At 42.1% G+C, this 20,217-nt stretch overlaps 1 protein-coding gene across 1 annotated transcript in view; it reads left to right on the top strand.

The window, feature by feature from the left end:
* The first annotated feature begins 8,935 nt into the window (after window positions 1-8,935).
* Window positions 8,936-20,217, top strand: part of NALF1 (NALCN channel auxiliary factor 1) — a 496,478-nt gene continuing 485,196 nt past the window's right edge. The window contains 2 exon segments of the mRNA XM_056328704.1: window positions 8,936-15,741; window positions 15,743-16,016. Of these exon segments, the coding sequence (XP_056184679.1) occupies window positions 15,203-15,741; window positions 15,743-16,016 (813 nt within the window). The 5' untranslated portion in view covers window positions 8,936-15,202.

Genomic DNA, 20,217 nt, shown 5'->3' with positions numbered 1-20,217 from the left:
TTAAGAAGGTGATCATGGCAGGGAGTGGAGTGGCTCAAGGCATCATCAGATCAAGAAAGGGAGTACCTTCATGGTATACTAGATTATGCTCCTGACTAAGCATTCTTGCCCCTCAAAAAGGGCCTCACCTGACCGGGCAGGGTGCCAGAAGCACATCCTCAGTGACTTCCCCCAGGCAAGTGCCTACCACAATGCTGGTGCCACTCCTAGACCATTTGCCTTGACTGAGATAAAATACACCATACATTGCTCCTCACACTCCTTTTTACTGATTTTCCAAAGTCTGGATGGCATTCGTGTATGCTTTTTCCTCTTCCCAAATACTTATTTTTTTCAAAAACAAAGTTTATACATAGTTCAGATTTGAGTCAAACTTTTGTTAAAATAGAAACTGTTGTCTACTGGTATGAGCAAATGTCTTGGTAGGGGTAGTTTAGGTACAGAGATCAAAGGCATAATGTTATTGATGGGAGGAGAACAGAGAGAATAACCAAGAGTCTTGGTCACGACAGTGCCCTGCATGTCAAGCACCTCTAGCAGGGGAAGGGTAGAAACTATTATTTCTGTCTGTGTAAAATGTGGAGGAAAGCAGAGACAAGGAAATGTTGTGGATAAAGAACAATAATCAAGGGAACAGAGGTAAGCAGGCCATCACCCTGTAGCTCTTAGGAAAGGAGGGTGGGTGGGTGGGGGGTAGGAAGGATGCAAGCAGGAAGGCTCTTTGAAGAAAAGACCATGGAAAGACCAGTGATGAAGCAGAGAACTCGCAATGATTGCCAATGTGAGAAGTGTGAGAGGGGAAGAGGAGCCAGATCCACTTTTTGACAGCTGTTGGGGGAGACTGAAAGGCCTCATTGCATTGCTCCTGAGACCTTCGGTGAAGCTATACCCTGCTCAAATGACTACATGCACATTCCCATACCCCTGTCACTCACTTCTGGGATGGACATAAAAGAGCTGAAGGATCTTGTCCAGCTAAGATGCCTCCTGTCAGAATGGCTTGAAAGCATCCTTGAACAGAAAAGCAAGAGTTGACAATACAGTTAGCATTGAGGACCATGTTGTCCAACCTGTCCCCAAGACTAGTCTTTCTTCAGTCAGGTGTCTGAATGCACACTTCTTCAAGACCTATCAGGACTGAGGTGAGCAGAGTCTGTGATTGTCCTGAAGAAATTTCAGAACTCACAGCTGTAATGAGTAGGTAACATTGCCATGATGAAGAATGGAATAAGGAACACATGCAGGCCAACACCTTTAACCAAGGTTTGCCTTTTTGCCTTACCTGTGGAGAGCAGACTATGTTGAAGTATCTGGTGTGGTGGGATTCCCCAGCATAACTGGCGAATGGCCATAACAACTTCTAGAGAAGACTTTGGATAGTCAGCAGCAGCAAGGATTCAGAAGATGATGGCAGCTCATTTGTCAACTAGAATGGACTTAAGTATGGCCAGAGCTCCCTGCAGAGAACGACTGTTGGAACATGTATGTTCTGCACCCACTACTGATCATCCTGTTTGCTGCCCCATATATACCACTGCATCTGGAATGCCAAATGTCCATTCTGGGGACAGGTATTACATGTAAGGTGACATGTGCACCCTGCACATAGAGGCAGCACAGGCCGCTGATTTGGGCATGTGGGTGAAAATTCTCTGCCATGCATGGGCCAAAGGACAGCATGTAAGTCTTGCAGAATACATTCTGTGAGATTGCAGGGCCTGTGCCAGCTGATTAGTGGTTGGAACAAAGATACTTCTTTTTGGGAGGTGATGAATGCAATAGGAAGGATGATTAGTGAACAAACTTTCATATTCTTAGCACAGAATTAGTCGGTGACACTACACATGTATATTGTGTAGTTAGTACTCATAGTCCAAGCAGAGACAATTATAGTAATAGGGCTGGTGAATTCTTGGAATAAGTGGAACATGTGAATCATATAAAAGATGTTTTCCAAAACAGGTAATCTCTTACAGTGGTTCCAGGTTAATAGAAATGAAAAAAGGAGCTGTTAACATGGTGATGGCAACTACTCCTGATTGATACAGACTTGGCTTGGTAATTTATACTCCTTAAAATAGTGCACTGCAAGGTGTTCTACTCAGAAGCCTTACAGAGCATTTCGGTTCTGCTCGCACAAAAACTCAGGCAAGCCATCTTTATGAGCATATAATGAAGTGCCCAGTTGTTCAATCAGCAGTGCTGTTATAGCCTGTCCTTAGAAAGAGAAAAGGGTTGGAGCAAGGTGACATATAACATATTTGCATCATAATGAGGAAAAAGGTGAATTTATACAGAAGTAGCAAAACCAGACACGATGTCTGGAAAATCCCTACAAAGTGCTAATATATAATTAGGTCTGCATGGATAATACCACACTATTTACTTGATTTGGTTTTCATGTCTGAGATTTTTTTAACTGGTCACAGGGTCCTGAAATGTTTATTGTTCATATTTATTTCATAACTAATTTCCACATTTGATAGCTTATTCAGAAATTCTATATTGTCAAAACATTTATTCAGACAAGACATGGGATGTGGCTTTTCTTCCTGGGTTAGAAAGCCCTTCCAATTAATGTTTCTCTATATTTCCTCTTTGATCATTTATTTCCTGTGAATGTTTGTGCTGAAAAACAAGTTAGCTAAAAAATCTTTAGGAAGGGTGCATACACTCATAGAAAGCTGTTACTTAAGAATTAAAACTGATTATTGGCTTTGTTTTGCAATATATATTTACACAGGTAAAGTGAAATACTGGCAAAACCAGTAAAGATGGAACAATAATAGCAGAGAAAATGAGCCAACAGCTTCCAGTGCAGTGAATTAATCAGGCTACTTACCAGAACTGTAAATCAAAGTATTATTTCTAGAAAATAAACAAATTGATGAAAAAAATAATTAGAAGTAAGCCAAAGAATAAAAAAACTTGTTCCAAATTTTTCAGAAAGCAAAAAACCCCAGGAATTTAGTTTTCCACCTCATTTTATATCCTTTCGATCTCTTCCACTTCAAGTAACCTTTCACTTCTGGATTAATTTCATATTCTGAGAACTTCATTTAAAAAAAAAACCATAGTGGTTTTGTTACATGTTGCTAGGTTTGAGGGCCCTTCATGCATTTTTGATAAATCGTATTTGAAACAAACTTGCATTTCTGTTTTCCACAAGAAAACTCGCTTTCTCTTTCAGGGTAAGTTTGAAAACACAGCCCCCCAACAACAAAACTGTTTAAATAAATGACTGTCACTGTGTTGTAGTTTGCCTTGTGTTGCACTGAGCTGTACCAGCTGGTTGTTGAATGAGACAATAAACTGCACTATGGAAATGCTTTGGGTTTACTATCATCATTTCACTAGTCTGGTTTGCAGAATAGCTGTTGCATTGGCCCAGAGGAACAAAGCAATGAACCAAGTGAGGGGACAGGAGAAAGCACCTGGAGGAGGAAATGATGGGATGATATTAAACCAGAATTGCCACCAGGGAACACCACACATGAAACTTTTTTTTTTTTTTTTTTAAAGGTGCACTATGGTGTCCAGCACAGTAAAATGAAGATATCCCGATGGCAACTGTAGTCCCAATAAGCACTGTTTTCATCCCACTTTTTACTCATCACTTTCATGACTCACTTATACTATTACATGATAAAAACATAATAATAAAAATATGTTGGCATTTCAGTGAATTGTCTATTTTTTAAATATATTTTAGTAATATTCACTATTAATTTCCCCAGATCTAACCTGTAACTTTCATAGCCACACACTTTATTTATTCCTGGAGAGCAAAAAACAAATGGATTTATGAAGGAAAAACCCCAAATATCATGGCAAACTTATTTATGAAATTATTTTTTATACCTTTTTTACCTGTATTTTGCAGCTTTCTGAAAAATGTCCATCAGTAGTTTAAGTCTTGAGTCTGATACTCAGATGGTATAAATCTGCAGATGAAATTGCAATGAATGCATGCCAACAATGATTCCGTGGAGGTGCAGGTCTTTGCAATATGATAGAGACTTTAGCACTGTATTTCTGATTCATCTTTCTAAATGTATCTATTTTCTAGGAGAAAAATAGTTTAAAAAGAAAGAGGCAGAAATACAGTTAGCTTATGTAAGGGAATGCAAGACAAAAAGAAATTCAGGCTTTATAGAGTCAGAGGAATTAGCTTTTTGTAAATTAATGCAGATAGTGTTAATATCACAGCTTATACTCTGCCCACCTTGCCAGCTTAGATTTAAAGGAAAGCTTTCAGAAATATTTATCTGGGCAGATGTCTCACCAAGATATTTGTACAGAAATGCATCCAAGAATTATGCAGTCCTTTCAAAATTAATGATGTTTAGTTTGTTTTGTAATTAAGAACATAATTGAAAATACAATTGTTTTCATTATTAATAAGGCCCAAACTGTCTCTGTGTTACTTATTCTGAATAACTCTTTCATGTTTAGAATGAGATCAGAGACACTAATTAGGAAATTCCTATAGGTGCACTGAGGGAAACAGTCTAGTAAGAGTATCAAAGTTCGTATCTACAACACCTTATTTCTCCCATAATTTTTTTGTGTGTTTATGCATTAAAACTGTATTGTATGTTTGCCTGTTATAACATTTGAATAATGACAGAACCACTTTTTGCTGCACAAATTTCTTGTCCCCCTCCTTCGTGCACAAGCATTTATTAATTTAGGAACTGAAGAACTACTAATCTAGGAACAATTGAGGAAGCTTAACTCCATATGAGAACGTCTGCTGTGAACCCTAGATGTTTTTACATTCCCTTGCTTTTCCTGCTGCCTAAAATTAAGTATGTTTGGAGAATATATGCATACTATCTATGGAAATATTTCCACGAGACTAAGTTCCTTCATCAAACCCTCAAAGCAGAAGATGGGCAAAGCTAGATCCTCTGCTGTGAAGGTAGCCTGGGATGGTTACATGTGTGGAAAAGAAGTGAAGTGGAAGGGAAGGAAATTCCTAAATTTACCTTAGATTTGTGGGTTTTGCTTTTCAATGCCACAAAAGTCTTATAATTCATGGTATCAATAACTAAAGGTAGATGACTGGCATAAGCTGTGACAGTTGCTCATAGTCAAGAACATGTTACCTTTCCCATCTCTTCTCAAGAAGAAATGTCTGTATATGCTTATGATGAACCTATATTTTTTGTCCTTCATAGTGCAAAATTAGTAATAGATACAGTTAATGCCTAAAAAACCAAGTTTTCATTAGGTTCTTGTTTGCATTGGTGCCTCAGGAAAAAAAGGTTGTGCGAGTACAATTTTGTACATTAAACTAGGAGTAGCATTCTTAGATGCATCTGTGAAACTAAAATCTTTACTTTTCATATCCAAAATTATTTTGGCACTACAGAGCTAAACTTACGTGCTCTGAATCACCCTGAAAGAGCTTTTCCCTTTTTTTCTTGGCAAGTAGCAGAAAAGTCTTCATTTGGCTAAAATTAGCTAATATAAAATAACTCCGGCTTCCCCCAAGAATCACCAGTGTATATGCTTCTGCTGTCACAGCACCTAAAGACCGAGAAAGTTGCCTAGGAAATATGACAAAGCCTCTAAAGAAGTTATGTAAAGTACATAGACTGGTTTTCTGCCTCAGTAGAAAACCATAAACATTTCAGTCACCTACATACTGTCTAAATATCTGTCAGAAAGCTACCTAAAATTATGATTTTTACAAGTCCTAGCTCTACATCTTTTGATGGAGTTTCTCCATCAAGAATTTCAAGTTCTCTATATCACTGCATATATAAAGCAAAGTAAATTCTCTACTACTCCTGTTCTTTCTATGTGTCGCTTCTTAACCTACCCATGTTGGTTTTGCTTGTAAAGTATCTTCAGACAAGAGTATATTCCCTCTACCAGAAAACTTAAAACCTGAAGGCCAAAGCATCATTTAATTTCATCTGCCCTGACACCTTTCATGGGCAGCACAAGTTTCACTGTTTTGAACACCCAAATCTGTCCTGTTTACTCACTTCAGAAAGTTCAGACTGAGAAAAGAGCACAGTTTTCACAGCAGTTGATAAATAAGGAAGCCAGAGACATTTATTTTAATTAAAGAACAGGGAAAAAGAAAACCAACAGCTTTCCATTTCAGAAGAGTGTCTCCAAGTTTCAGTAATGTCAGTATGAATTATGGTCTCCCCGCTGGCTGCTCCTTAACTATGTCTTTACTGCCATAACACTCTCACCCTTCCTGATCCTGCAAGTCTATTAAGTACCTGTTGCATCTTCTTTTTGTGATTTTAACTCATGTGCCCTGCACATCAGAGATTCTGAGAGTAGTCTTAAACCTCGCTTGAGGCACCAAACTAAACCAGCTCCCTCCTGAGGCTTGGTGGACAGAGAAGAAACAGGTTCTTTTGTGGCATAATGCAGAGAAAGGGTCTAATTAAAATTGTTCCCTGCAAGGGAACCTCTCTACACCGACTAAGGAAGCACTTCAGAGAAATTAACTATCTTTAGTGAATTCCCTCTCTGCCACTGTTAAGTTGGGTACCTAAAGTACAGCCGTGACTCTCCCTCTGTTTTTGCATTTTTCTTTGTGAACTAAAAGGGATTCTGTTCTATAATTCAAGCTTTCAAGGTGTTCTTTCCTGTAAGTAATTATAAGAAAAGAAAAAAAAAGAAAAAGAAAAAAGTAATGCTCCATTGAAATTGCACTTTTTTAGAGAAATACCAGAAAGAAGCTGAAGAATCATTGCCCTTCTGAAATGTTTTCTCTCTTATTTTTCTATGAAGCCATTATGTAGCAAAGCCAGCCAATGCTGTGTGAAATAATGGTCTGTAAACTCTTGAGGGCACACAGCCTCTTCAGCAACACACAGGGCACTTCCACTGGCCCTGGGCCAGCTGTATTTGTGGCTTCAAGCAAATTATAGCCATAATGATGGCGCTTAAGAAGCAGAGTCTGTCTGCCTACCCCTAGCAAGACTCTGAATGATCTAGGTAACAGGCTGGAAGCTGTGTTTGCTTTGGTGCTATGGCCGGCTATCAGGAGCTGTCTCCAGAAGCAAAAAAGAGAGCAAGATGAAAGGAAAGAGAAGAAAACTGAACTTCAACACTATCTAAGAGTTAAATTTAAGACCCAGTGAAACTAATCAAGAGACTAAAGTAAGAAGTGTAATTACGTTTCCTTTCACTGTCTTGCTCCTCCCAATAAAAAAGCATGAAAATAAAGCTCTGCTTTCCCAGAAATGTAATGCAATAAAGATTTAATAAATTGCCAAATATCAAGTAATGTACTTTACTGGAAAATTAGAAAAGCAATACTGTTCATTTACCCTAAGATTCAGAATGATCTCAATGAGATCCCTTTTTGTAGAAAAATTTTGTTTGTTTATTCGCAAAGGTATGTGCACCACTTAGAAAGGGAGAGTAGCCTGATTCAAAACAATAACAAATATTCACTCTTTAGGAGCCACATGAGATAAGAAATAACATGATATGCTAACCTATATAATAGCCCATTCAAGAGGTGAATTCATTATTTTTATTATTTAAAAGAGCACTTTGCAGGCATTACCTAGTTTTCCCAGCCTCCCCTGTTTATAGATAGAGATGCTGAGGAAGAGGGAACGGATGATTTGCCAGAACTATGCCCTATCTAACGAGGGGAAATAGAACAAATTCTCAGGAACTCTTCACTTGCAGCCTGCACTCAGTTCTCTGAATCTCACAAGGCATATGGAACAGAAGCCAAAGCTTTAGAGAATTGTTGGTGATGTCGAAGACAAAAGGAGATGTTTGCCTTTAGGTCAGATAAATTGCTTGTGGGATGACTCCAAGAAGACCACAAGAGCTTAAGTCACCCTACAGCTTGAGTCATATGCCTCCTTCACAGGAATACCCTGGAAAGCAGGGGAGGCAGAGAGAAAAACGCCACCCTCTCTCTCCCTTGCTGGCAGATGGCATTGCAGCCACCAGGCAGAAAGGGGGATATTATAGTTCCATGGGAAAGGATGTGTCCTGGGTCAAAAAATAAGGAGTGTCAATGTATGGTTCATTCATGTCTGCTTTTTTAGTAAACAAGACTAAAGCTGATATGAAAGAGAAAAAATTCTCAAATACGTACCTCCACACTCCTTTACAGCTTTTTCCTCAGGAAGAATCTTTTGTAGGACACAGAGGCAAAGCTGGGAACCTGGCTGATTACCTTAAAACGATTGCCTATCTTTATAGAAAATTAAAGCTAGGTTTGATGGCAACGATTTAAAGTTAATCAGGGAGATTTCTTCCAAAATCAGTGGAAAGAGATGGTAGAAGATGACTTGCCATACAAGAGTGCCCATCTTAGACACCTATTTAAGGATGGAATAAGCTGTGCTCTGGAGGTAACTGTATCTTTTTATTAGCAAGGTGATGAAGGGATAAGCTTTGACTGCTTAAGTCTACATAACTAAGTCTAGATGAGATGTAAAGTGCCATAAAATTGTTTATATTTTTGAGGAGATATACATACACACATATATAACAATGTTAATTATTCAAACTATGGTCAAGCTCTATATCAAAACTATACATAATTACATGTGTCTTCGTAGTAGGGGTATTTCTTCTGGTCAAAGGAAGAAACTCTCACACGTGGTAACCTCAGGGCAGAATGTGACAGATCTCCTCCTGCATGTCCACACTCTCAAATGCATCTAAAACTCACACTGCAGCCTTAAGTACTCAAAATAGAAAGTAATTACCAAACTTTCATATGATCAGTCTGAAAAGAGTTTGCTAGCATGGCATATTCTCCAGGAAAGCAGAATAAAACATGGGGTAATAAGCAAGGAGAAGTTTACTTGGTAACTTCTGGTATTATTTCTGAATTAATTCTTTCTTGTTTTCCACATGCTTCATACCACAGACACAAGTGGAAACAGCGTTACAAATACAAATTAGTGTGAATTCTGGAGTAACATCATCACTATCAGTACACGACGAAGAAAACCTACCTAATGTAGGCATTGTAACTTAAACTGATAAAAAATATTTTACAGTAACATGCTTAAACAGAAAATCAGACTTTTTCATTGAAGCGAATGAAAACTATTTGGCTGATCAACTAAAACTTAAAGACTTTTTACATAGTGTAGGCATTTTAAAAATTTTATTTAATAAAAAAAAAGATTATAAGAAAGTATTTCTGAGAAGAAAAATCCAGTATTATCTCTTTCCTATGAGATGAATTTTGACACAAGGAAGGGCTGGGTTATCTATAAGGCAAACAAGCAGAAAGAGAAAAAGATGTCTTTGTTGTCTGTAAAAACATAATCAGACTATAACATTTATTAGAAGACAATAAATGTATACAATTAATAAGTGAGGGAAAGGAGGAAAAAACACTTGATAAGCTGTAATCAACCTTTTTGTGGTTCTTTCAACCCTTTTTCTTCCATGTCCATTTGGAGAGAACATTCTATTTCCTTTCTACAAGCCTGGTTTAAAAATGTATTTCAGTCTCTCCCCTGATCTCAGCATGCTTTGGATCAGACCTTACTCTAACAAGCATAGGCTAATTTGTGAGAGACATTTATATTATCTCCTTCCTGCTGCAGTCATGTGCAAAAGTTATATTTCACTTCTTTGATGGATTCAGTTAATGTGGAATAGCCTCAGTTCATTTCATCTCATGCCAAAATATACCAGCCGGATGTAATATTATGACTGAGCTCTCATTATAAAGATGTCATGATAAAGATGACCTACAATTTTTGGAGAAAGCTTACCGGACTTCCAGATCCCATGTTATCCATTCACTGTTCCATGGCTGAAAATGTCAACAGACAAAAACGTTCTCGTTCTCTAACAAGAAGTCTCATAGGATACAGAGCAAACATCTGCAAGACAATTCAATCAACTTAACGACATTAATGTCTTACAAATTTGTACTGCACAGCCTTTGAAAGTCCAGTCTAACAAACTTTTAAAATTTACTGGTTGATAGTTAATCCCCTAATTTTGTAAGAAAAGCTTAAAAAAACCACAAAGCCAAAGGGACAAAATTGAAGGTAATTTGGAAAGTGGGAACAATGGAAAGTGCAAGAATCTTAAAATCTGAATTAGAGCTGTTCAAACAGGGATTAGTAGCTTCAGTGCCTGCTAATATTAACATAAATTTCCCATTGCTTTGTGGTAATCAGGCCCAGGTGCCTCAAGCTTTCTCACAATAATTCAACTTTATGAAAAATACTGAAAGGGAAACTAAAACATTAGGAATGTGGTGGGAAATAAAATGAATTCCTCAGATTTCTTAACTTGCTTGTGTCTCAACAATCATTATGGCTATTATTCTTAGCAAATAGATAATTGAATCTCTGACTCCCTTCCAAGGTAATGGGTAAAATGATATTACAATCTGGTGTAAGAAGCCAAAATAAAACAAAAACTATACAACTCTGAGGATGCTAAAGCACATACTTGACATATTTTGCCCACAAAGAATATATAGATATTCCTATAGAATGGAAATTGTTTAACCTGTAAAAAATAATTAATATAAGACGAACTAGTAAATGGCCTGATAATGTTTGCTTGTTATTAAAAGTGCTGGATGACACTCCGATGCAAGGGTTTACTGAGTATTTCTGTTAATAATTGTTGCAACAATTGCTTCTATCAGTAGAATCAGTCAACCCAAAAATAAAATGAAATAGATTATTTTAAGAATAGCCTGCTGCAAGATTTTACAAAAAGAAGTGCTGCTTAGCAATTAGAAAATACATTTTTCTTATAGAAAGAATATACATTACAAAGACAAGACACATCTCTCAAACCTGCTAAAATTATCTGAAAGACCCATATAGAGCTCTTCAGACCTAACAATTTTGTATTAAAAAACGTCACAGAAAAGCAAGAGACTAAAGCAGGAAATTACTGTGTGCATGATATTAGGCAAAAATATAAGACTATTTGCTTTGAACAGTAAAGCTTTCTATTATGGTAAGTGTTTATTATCATTAATGTGTCAAGAATTATTTCTGCTTCATAACCTAAACTACTTTCACAATAAAAACATATAGTATATAGGTGAAGCAGTAGCTTCAAGTCTCTCAAACATTGTGCATGCTCTTTCTGTTAGACTGTGTCCTCAGTGCTCGATAAATTGGCTATCTTGCATATTATGAGTAAAAGAACTAAAGAATATCCACTCTGGTTATATTGATTGAAGCAATATATGGCAGAGCTGACTCTGAGTTACATTATTTTAAGAATATCTCTGTGTGAAACATCTGGTGACTCCACCAGCTAGGGAGACAGGCTTCCATGAGTTCCTCACACTTGCCAAGCTTTGGAACATGAGTAATAAATAATCCCAATGAAAAGTGTGATTTCAAAGCAAAGTCAGTATTTTGCACCACTAGAGTTATTTAGGAAGAATGATGAATATGGGGACATACTTCTTTATTGGTATGTGTCAGGAAAGTCTGGCCCTTTTCCTCACATTCATATAATTCATTAACCCAGTTTAAATACAATTCTGTTACTTAGATTAGATTTATGATAACAAAACTTTGAAGGAGCTTTGAGAGAAAGAAGCTACATATTTATATGCATACATACTTCAGATTCTTTCCCCCACCATGTGCAATCATCTGCTTGATTTTCAGATATTATTTTATAGCATTATTTTTTTTCCCTTGAGCTCCAAGACCTAACACTAAGGGGCACCAGAGAACTGAACTGCATCTGTTCAGATCCATCAGGAACCAGCTGCTGCAACTAACGGGTTATTCACTGTGCTAGGTGGAGAGGGAATGGGGCTTTGGGGGAAACATAACAGGTGAAACAACATTTCTGCATGACACATTCTCTGTTACAGAAAACTGTCACTGAAAAAGGACGTGCTCATTTTGGGAATGCTGATTGTCTTATTATAGTTTATTGCTAGGTGTTGAAAAAGAACTCTCAATTTTTCTGGGCAAAAGTTAGGAAATGTGAGAAAATGGATTTTTTGGAGAAGCCAAGTATATCTAAAAAATCCTGGCAGATTGAGTATATTCCCTTTGTTCCTAGACAAGTGTAACCAGAGAGGCACAGATTTAGGAATTAATTCTGACATTAAGTTTTGGATGAGGTCTGGATACCACCATTTCTTCATTACCACGTCTTAAAATTCCACTATGGAATAAAGAACATTTCTACTTTCCCCATGGATTGCAAAATTGCCTGTTACCCTATTACCCTCTCAATTTCCCAACAGGACAAAGGGAAACAATATTTGGGGTGGGGGGTGTGTGTGTGCGTGTGTGTGTGTGTGTGGTAGGTAATCAAGCCTGTTTTCCAGGTGTGGACTCCAAAATAGACTTCCTTCACCCAGAATTTGGCTGTCAAACTGTCAAATACAGGATAATTATGCAGCCAGTGCCATATATCTTAATAAAAGACATTCTGAAAATCTCAGACCTGATGGCAGGAACTTGTTGCTTATTCCAGTTGGGTTTGGGTTTGTTTGTTTCTTTTTCCATGTGTGTGTGTGTCCTCTATTTTTGTTTCAGTCCACCACAAGATACATAACCAAATAAGCAAAACGTAATTAAACAAATAACATGTTAGAGAAGTAGTTATTCTGATTCCCTTTTAAAAGCTCAGTCAAAGTCTTATCCCAGAACAGAAAACTCTACAAAAATGCAGAAACAGTTCAGGGCCCAGTAAGTCAAATCATTGCAATCAAAGCTCTAAGGCCAAAATTAATAATGTACCATTAACAGATGGTGTAAGCTGACTGACTGAGAATTGCAAAGATGCATTCTGATTTGAATACTGTAGACTTTTTTTCTTATAATATTAGCACATATTTCTGTGTCTTTAAATAGTCTATCAAAATAAAATCCACAGATAACTTCTGCTCAGTGTAGAATTTGACTCATAGATCTTTTAAGGCCAGATGAGACCATTATGATAATGTGCTTTGACCTCCAGCATAACACAGGGCATAGAACCTCACTCAGCAATTCCTCCCTCAGGTCTGCATCTTCTGTTTGAGGTATACCATCTCCTTTTCAAAGACATCCAGCCTTGATTTATAACTCAAAGTGATGGAAATTCCAGCACATTCCTTGGTAAGCTCACCCCTCAGTTAACTGCTGCAGTCAGAAAAGATCCAAGTTCTGTCGTCCTCTGGTATGGTTCAGTTTCAGAATTCTTTCCACTACGCTTTTCAAAGCTGAATTAGAGAGCTGTCAGCAATCTGTATCAGCTTATAGATCACAGCCATATTTTTTAACAAATAAAGCTTCTGTTAACAAAATAATGAGGAAAAGCCACCTTTTGGGGTACATTGTGCACCTCGTTCAAGGGCCATAAGCATTTCTAAATGGTCCTGTACTGCAGGATGGAGAAAGCCTCCAGAACAAGGAAAGGTAAGGCCTCTTAACCTTCCCGTAGTCCAGTGGAGAAATGAAAGCAGACGTCTTGGTTATGCTATGGACAGATAGCACCCCTGGTATCTAGAGAGGAAGACCTTGTAACTCCAGGTCTTCATCTCATAATGTTCAACTTGTAGCTGGCACCTTCTCTTGTCTTGTGCAAGATCCAGTTTTTTCTGTTGCTGTTACATTAAGGTGCATCAGCAAGCAAGGTGTAGGTAACTTAGGAGTGACTAAAGAGCATGTTTAATTAAGCAAGAGATCCTGCTGTTTGGGGCCAGAACATGGTGGTGGGACCTCTGCCATGGAGATCATCAGTGATTCATGGGATAATAGGAGAGCCGAGCCTGCTGTCTCTGTCTCTCTTTCCAGGCAGTGACACGTAAAAGGCGAAAAACAAGGACTGGTGCCATTTACCCAGCTTGCGTGCTGCACCAGGGTTTTGCAAAACTTCTCTTGGGGAACAGCTTGGGGTTTAAGGGCATTACGCTTTCCAGCTCGCTGACTGAAAGTCAGGCAGCTGTGCTCAGGCTGCCTGCTACTGTGGGGCCAAAACCTGCCAAGATCCAGCGCCCGAAGTTCCCTATGTCATTTGCGATTTGCTGTGACAAGGACAGACAGGCGGCAGACCTCTCCGGCCACCATCTGCATGGACTTGGTGTCTCAGGGCCACAAAGGGAAGGAGACCCTGCAGAAGAGAGGGCTGGAGGGTGGTACCGAGCAGTCCCTTCGGTGAGACGAGTAGAGAGAGTTGCATCGAGGAAGCCCTTCGGAGGGGCCATGTGGTCCCCAGTGCCTCACCTACCTCCTCCTCCTCCTCCTCAGGCAGGAGGAGGCAGAGTTGCTGCTGCTGCCAATGCGCCAGGATAGAGAGATCTCGGCGCGGGAGGAGATGACGCAAAAGGCAGAGCTCCCCCCAAAAAAGTGTTTCTCCAGGACGAAGATGGCGGCAACTTAGCCCAGGGGCCCAAGATGCCTGTGCCCATCGGGGCCCCCCAGCCAGGCAGTTCCGCCCCGTGCGCCCGGGGACACCGCGCCCGGCGGCAGCAGCGGCGGCAGCCGCAGCCCATTGTCACCAGCGGCGGCGGCGGCCCCGGCAGCCTCCTCCTCCTCTTCCTCTTCCTCCTCCTCCTCTTCAGCATCCTCGGCAGTGCTCCGGGAGCCCTGCAGCAGCGTCTCTCCAGTTAGAGCGGAGGGGGGAGAGAAGAAACAGGAGACGGAGACAGCGGTGCAGGCATCTGTGCCGCGGCTTGGGGCTGAGGAAGAGGAGCAGCGGCGGCGGCAGGGAGGAAGGGGAGGCGAGGAGCCCCCCGGAGCGTCCGTCGGCAGCGGGGGACGCGGCATGCAGCTGTCCGGGAGCAGCGGGCTTTTCTCAGGAGGGAGATGGGGAGCTGCGATCTGACCATGCCTGGGTGAGAGGGGGAAAGGACCAGTCGCGCAGCCCCGTCACCACCAACTATCACCACTACCACCACCATCTCCTCTCCTCCTCCTCTTTCTGCGTTATTGCTCTTATCTTCTCCACGGCACTCGGCGTTGGATGGACTGGGGCTGCTTCATGTGGTGAGACCAAGGCAGAGCCACCGGCGAAACCCAACAGTATCTCAGAGGAAGAAAAAGAAGAAAGAAAGAAGAGGGAGAAAGAGAAAGGGGGGAAGAGTGGAGGGGGGGCGGGGGGGCGGGGGGGAGCGAGCGAGCGAGCGAGAGAAGGGAAGGCAGGCAAGAAAATCCCCCCAATCTTTTAAGTCAATGCATATTGTGGTGACACCGGCAAAGGAGCCCTCACGGTGGAGTCGGCCAGGGCTGTGCGTTCCCAAAATATGACCAGGGGTGCTTGGATGTGCAGTCGGCAGTATGATGACGGCTTAAAAATCTGGTTCGCACCCCGGGAGAACGAAAAACCCTTCACGGATTCAGAGAGGGCTCAGAAATGGCGACTGTCCCTGGCATCGCTCTTGTTTTTCACAGTCCTGCTCTCTGATCACTTGTGGTTCTGCGCCGAGGCCAAATTCACGGGGACCGGAGAGAAGGAGCAGCCGCCGCCCGAGAAGCCCGAGCCCGCGGAGCCGGAGCTGCTGGCGGGCATGGGGGAGCCGGCGCCCCCCGCGCCCCGGCTCCTCGCCCCCCCCTCGCCCTCCCTCCCGCCCTCCCCCGGCAGCAGCGGCGGCGGCGGCGGCCGCACCAACGGCACCGAGCCCCGGCACGGCAAGGCTGCTTTCCTGGGGAACTCCACCGCCAGGCCCCTGGAGACGTGCTCCCCCCCGAGCTCCTCGTCCGGGCAGTGCTTTAGCGTGGGGGACGCGGAGGCGGTGTGCCGGCGGCGGGGGGGGGCCGGGGCGGCCGCGGGGCGCGGGGCAGAGCCCGGCGCCCGGCTGGGACCTGACGGATTTTTACCTTTCCTTTTGTAATTCCTACACACTTTGGGAGTTGTTCGCCGGATTGTCCAATCCGGACACTTTGAACTGCAGTCTGGATGTGGTGCTGAGGGGGGGAGGCTCCTGCAGCCAGTGCGTCCAGGCTTACCAGCGCTACGACCAGCACGCTCAGGAGAAATACGAAGAGTTTGAGGTTATGCTCCAGAAATATTTACAGTCGGATGAGTACTCGGTGAAATCGTGTCCTGAGGATTGTAAGGTAGGAGCCCCTGCTGTGTTTCCTGTCCCTGGCTGGCGGGCTGGCGTGCCTCCCTCGGCTGTTGTGGCTGCCGTGGTCCCTGTTGTGCCTGCTGCGGTCCCTGCCCCTGGCGCCGGCGGCCGTGGGTTCCGGGGTGCAGTCGGCGCTGCGGAGGGTATCGGCGGGGAGCCCCCCCGAGCGCACTGCTGAAAGGGAGGCAGAGCGAGGGGGAAGCTGCGGGGGAGGGGGGGAGAAGAAAGAAGAAGTGATCCTCGATCCTCTGGGAGTGTAGTGCTGGATTTCCCCCTCCTCATGAATATGCGATTGGCTCCGGCTCGGCTGCCGGCTTCCAGCGGGCTGGGATGCGGCTTGGCGGCAGGCAGCGACAGGGTCTGCATGCCAATGAGCGGGGCTGGGGACGGCAGCCGGGGCTGGGGACGGCAGCCGGCGCCGGGGCCGCCCGACGGCGCTGCCCTGCCCGCGGGCCCCCCGGGGGGGGCCGGGGCCGGGGGGCGGGGGGCCGCGGTGCCCGGGAGGACGGGCGCCTCGTCCCCCGGTGGCGGCGGGGGGCGCGCACCGGCAGCTGCGGGCGGGTTCCGTCGGGCGCTTGGCCCCGGGGCGGCGGGCAGCGGCGGGGCGCGGGGCGGCGGAGCGGGCGGCGGGACCGTGTCTCCGGGCGCTCAGCTGAAACCTGCGGAGCGGGGAAAAGCTGGAAGGCGAGGGAGGATGTCAACGGGCATCGCGGTGGCCCTTGGTTGGGAAGTGACGGTGACAGCGTTTCAGTAAGCCGCGACCGTTTTCTTTGGTGCCACCGGTGACTGCTCGGAGAGATGCAGAGGCTTTTCTTTTCCTTTGTTAGAAGGCAGGGTCCCACTTGGGCTCTTTGCTGTTGTTGTCTTCTCTCTACTTTTGCACAAGAATAGTTGGCCTAGCTCTCAAGACAGGAAAGCCCCCCCCCCTCCCCCCCCTCCCCCCCCCCCCTCCGAAAATGTTGTCCTTGGCGCCTGAATTAACTAACTGCATGCTTTTTTCCCCCTGTTTGAGTGTTTGTTGAGACCTGAGCCAGGTGAAAGGTTTCTGCCCTGAAATGGATTATCTCGACTACTATAGCACTACATTAACCAGTCTGAACCAAATCCTGTTTTAGCAGTGGAACACAACAGTGCATACAAATCACTGCTCTGAACAGGCAGCCTAGCAGTACCTCGGTGCCGTGTAACTTCATCAGGGCCTTCTGAAATCATTTCATGGGAACAGTCCATGCCTAAAGAATCCCTTTCACCAATAAGTTAGTGTAATTTGCTCATATCTTTGCCACAAAAATCAATCCACAGCCCCTCCAGAAGCTAAAATATCCTGTTACCTAATTGGATAAAGTAGGAAAGTTGCCTTTTTTTTCTTTGTTATATCTGACAAAAGTAAAGTAGTCTCATCAGTAATGTTGGCTCCACTGTTTCTAGGTTATATATAAGCTCTGTGTGTACACACTCGGTGTATATATGTTATGTACTCGGTTACTGAAATCGTAAATGGATTCTATTTCCATAGTGAATTGGATAAGTAAAAAGCGTATTAGATGTAAATAGATGTCCACTGTCCTAAGGACATCTTTGCCATTTCACTGACTCTTTTAACTAGAAATTGACCTACTGCTCTGTGCTGCCAAACAATCAACATCTACATGCTTAATTTTTTGTATCTCAGTTTAGTTTGACTAAACTTTAGCACAAAGCGTGAAGTTGCTCTACAGTGTATCATGGTGTAAAAGGTGTTGAAAATGAACAGAACAGCAAATGCACACTGTATAATGATTTCCCCTTAAAGAGAAATACTTGTCCAATTATGGGAAAAAGCTGTTGACATTAAAATGATTATGTGAAACATATAAATGAATTAGACAAATGCAGTGCCAATGACCTACAGGTTCTGAGTGCCAGATGTATTGCTCTATGTTTTGAGAATTTGGCCAACCAGTAGGAGAAAGGAAAAAAAACAACAAAACAAAACTCAACAACAAAACCCAACAACACAAACAAACCCAAACCAAGGGTGCAGCTTAGTGTTTTCTTCCTCTTACTGGGGAAGCGGGCGGGTGGTGCAGACCTGGTAAGGGGGGCAGTGGGGTGACCCTGTGAGCATGGGCTTGGGCTTGGGCTGGACTGGGCTGGGCTGGGTTGAGCTGGGCTGGGCTGGGCTGGGCTGTGCTGGGCTGGGCCGTGCTGGGCTGGGGGCCGGCGCTGCCGGAGATGCTGCTGTCCAAGGTGCTGCAGAGCAGCGTACGCAGCCGGCGGTCAGGCTGGGGAGCCCCCGCGCTCTTTCCCCCGAGCCTGCCTGGCTGCTGCTGGGTCCCTCTGGAGCATTTTGATTCATTGTGGTGGCTGAGAAAGCCAAGCGTTTAGCAGGTCCAGCGGTCTGATAGCCGTATCGATGGGTATTGATGTGCTTGTACGTGGTCTACCCTGAAGTGCCAACAGGTGAAACTAGAAACTTGTCATGAATACTTTATGACTATTGCAATATTCTGCTGGACTTTCTGGTGTTTTATACATATTTTATTTACCCTCAATCAGGAAATAGCCTTTTTTGTGTGTGTGTGTGTCAGTAAATATTAATATTTTGAGCTTTGGACATCTAAATAATTCTTAACTTAAGAATCAGAACAGAAAATAACTTGTCATCTAACTGTGTTTTACATACACACCATTTGGTTGGTTTATGTGGTGAGCTGCATTTTCTTTTAAGCAAAATCCTAAAAATACTGTCTTTACTAAATTATCCTGTATGTAAGCAATGGCTTAATGCAATGAATGGCTTGTTAAATAATCTATTTATATTTAAGACATCTTTATTATTCTGAGAGGGCTGCTTCATTCACAGAAAGACAGCGCTTCATCCAGTGAACCAATTATAGCTGATGACAAAATCAATAAAATTTACACTGAATAACAGTCAACCTAGAACTTGTAATTGGGTATTACATCCCCCTTCCCAACTTTCCCTGCCACCATCCCCCACCCTTGACACCCTTGACAGTCAGTTCTCACAGTAACAAGTGAAAATCATGGGGATTTCTCAGTCCAGCAAGTGATGCTTTTCCAAACAGTACTGCTGGTTGTAACAAAAAGTGCATATCAAAATACTCTTGACATATAAGCCTAAATCTCAGACTTTATATTTTCATTCCCTTATCTGAAACTGGAAGAAAACAAACTTCGTTTTCACAATAGTGTTTTACTACATGTCTCCTGGTCTCTGAATAATATTATAAATAAAGTGCTTTGTATTGCAGAAGTTTGCAAGCAGGAATTGTTTGCATTATCAGTTCACATTTAGCTGTTCTACATGGTGAGTTTTAGTTTCAGTTTTAATATGTAAGTATATTCATTTTATTGAAAAGAAAGCTGTCCTGTAATTAAGGTTTTACTATTAAACTTCTTGTTGAGTTGCATTAGGATTTTTGAAAATTTTGTACCAAATGCTGAGAATTATGAATTATAGAACATTTGTAAAAGTCACTATTTTTTATGGTATCATTGAACATGCATATGCATTTTATATTGTTAGGATGTCAGTATACTTTGTGTGTTGTTTAGAAGTTTGGGTTATCAGTCTCAACTTATTTCTTAAAAAATATCCTGGAAGTCTGATGTTTTTATATATATTGTTTTCTTGTCTCGATAGTCACATATTAGTAAAAGCTAAACAATAAATATAAGAAAAATATTTGAATGTATTACATATTCAACAAGGTGACATAATACATTGTTGTGGCTTTATTGAATCACCAGAGTAACAGAACAGCTGAAAATCTGGATCTACAGTTCTGCTTTTCTGTTTAAATTTACTTTAGATTTTTTTTAATATTTATGAAATTTTGCTTTTGTACATTATAAATTAATAGTTTATTTTCAGATTGTTCTTGGTAATACCTATAATTTTTTGGTTTCCAGAATACCATCTTTATATGCAGTGTGACACAGTACTGTATTCAGACAATTAACAGAGAACTGAATTGGCTTGATGTTGGAAGACACAGTTCCCCATAATGACTTGTCAGCTTTCAATCAGGGGAAATACTCAAGTTCTTATTCTTAAGACAGCAGGCAATCGCTTTGTGGAATAAAAGAAAATTCTGGCTACTTCTGATTAAGAACTGGGTCAAATAACTAAGTAGGACATATAAATGTAAAGGGTTTTAATTCTTTTATTTTTTCCCCACCAA

The sequence above is a fragment of the Falco biarmicus genome, chromosome 2 (assembly GCF_023638135.1).
Source record: "Falco biarmicus isolate bFalBia1 chromosome 2, bFalBia1.pri, whole genome shotgun sequence".
In the NCBI taxonomy this organism is placed as follows: Eukaryota; Metazoa; Chordata; class Aves; order Falconiformes; family Falconidae; genus Falco; species Falco biarmicus.
Note: the sequence above shows the minus strand (reverse complement) of the source record. Positions and strands in the feature narration are given on the sequence as shown.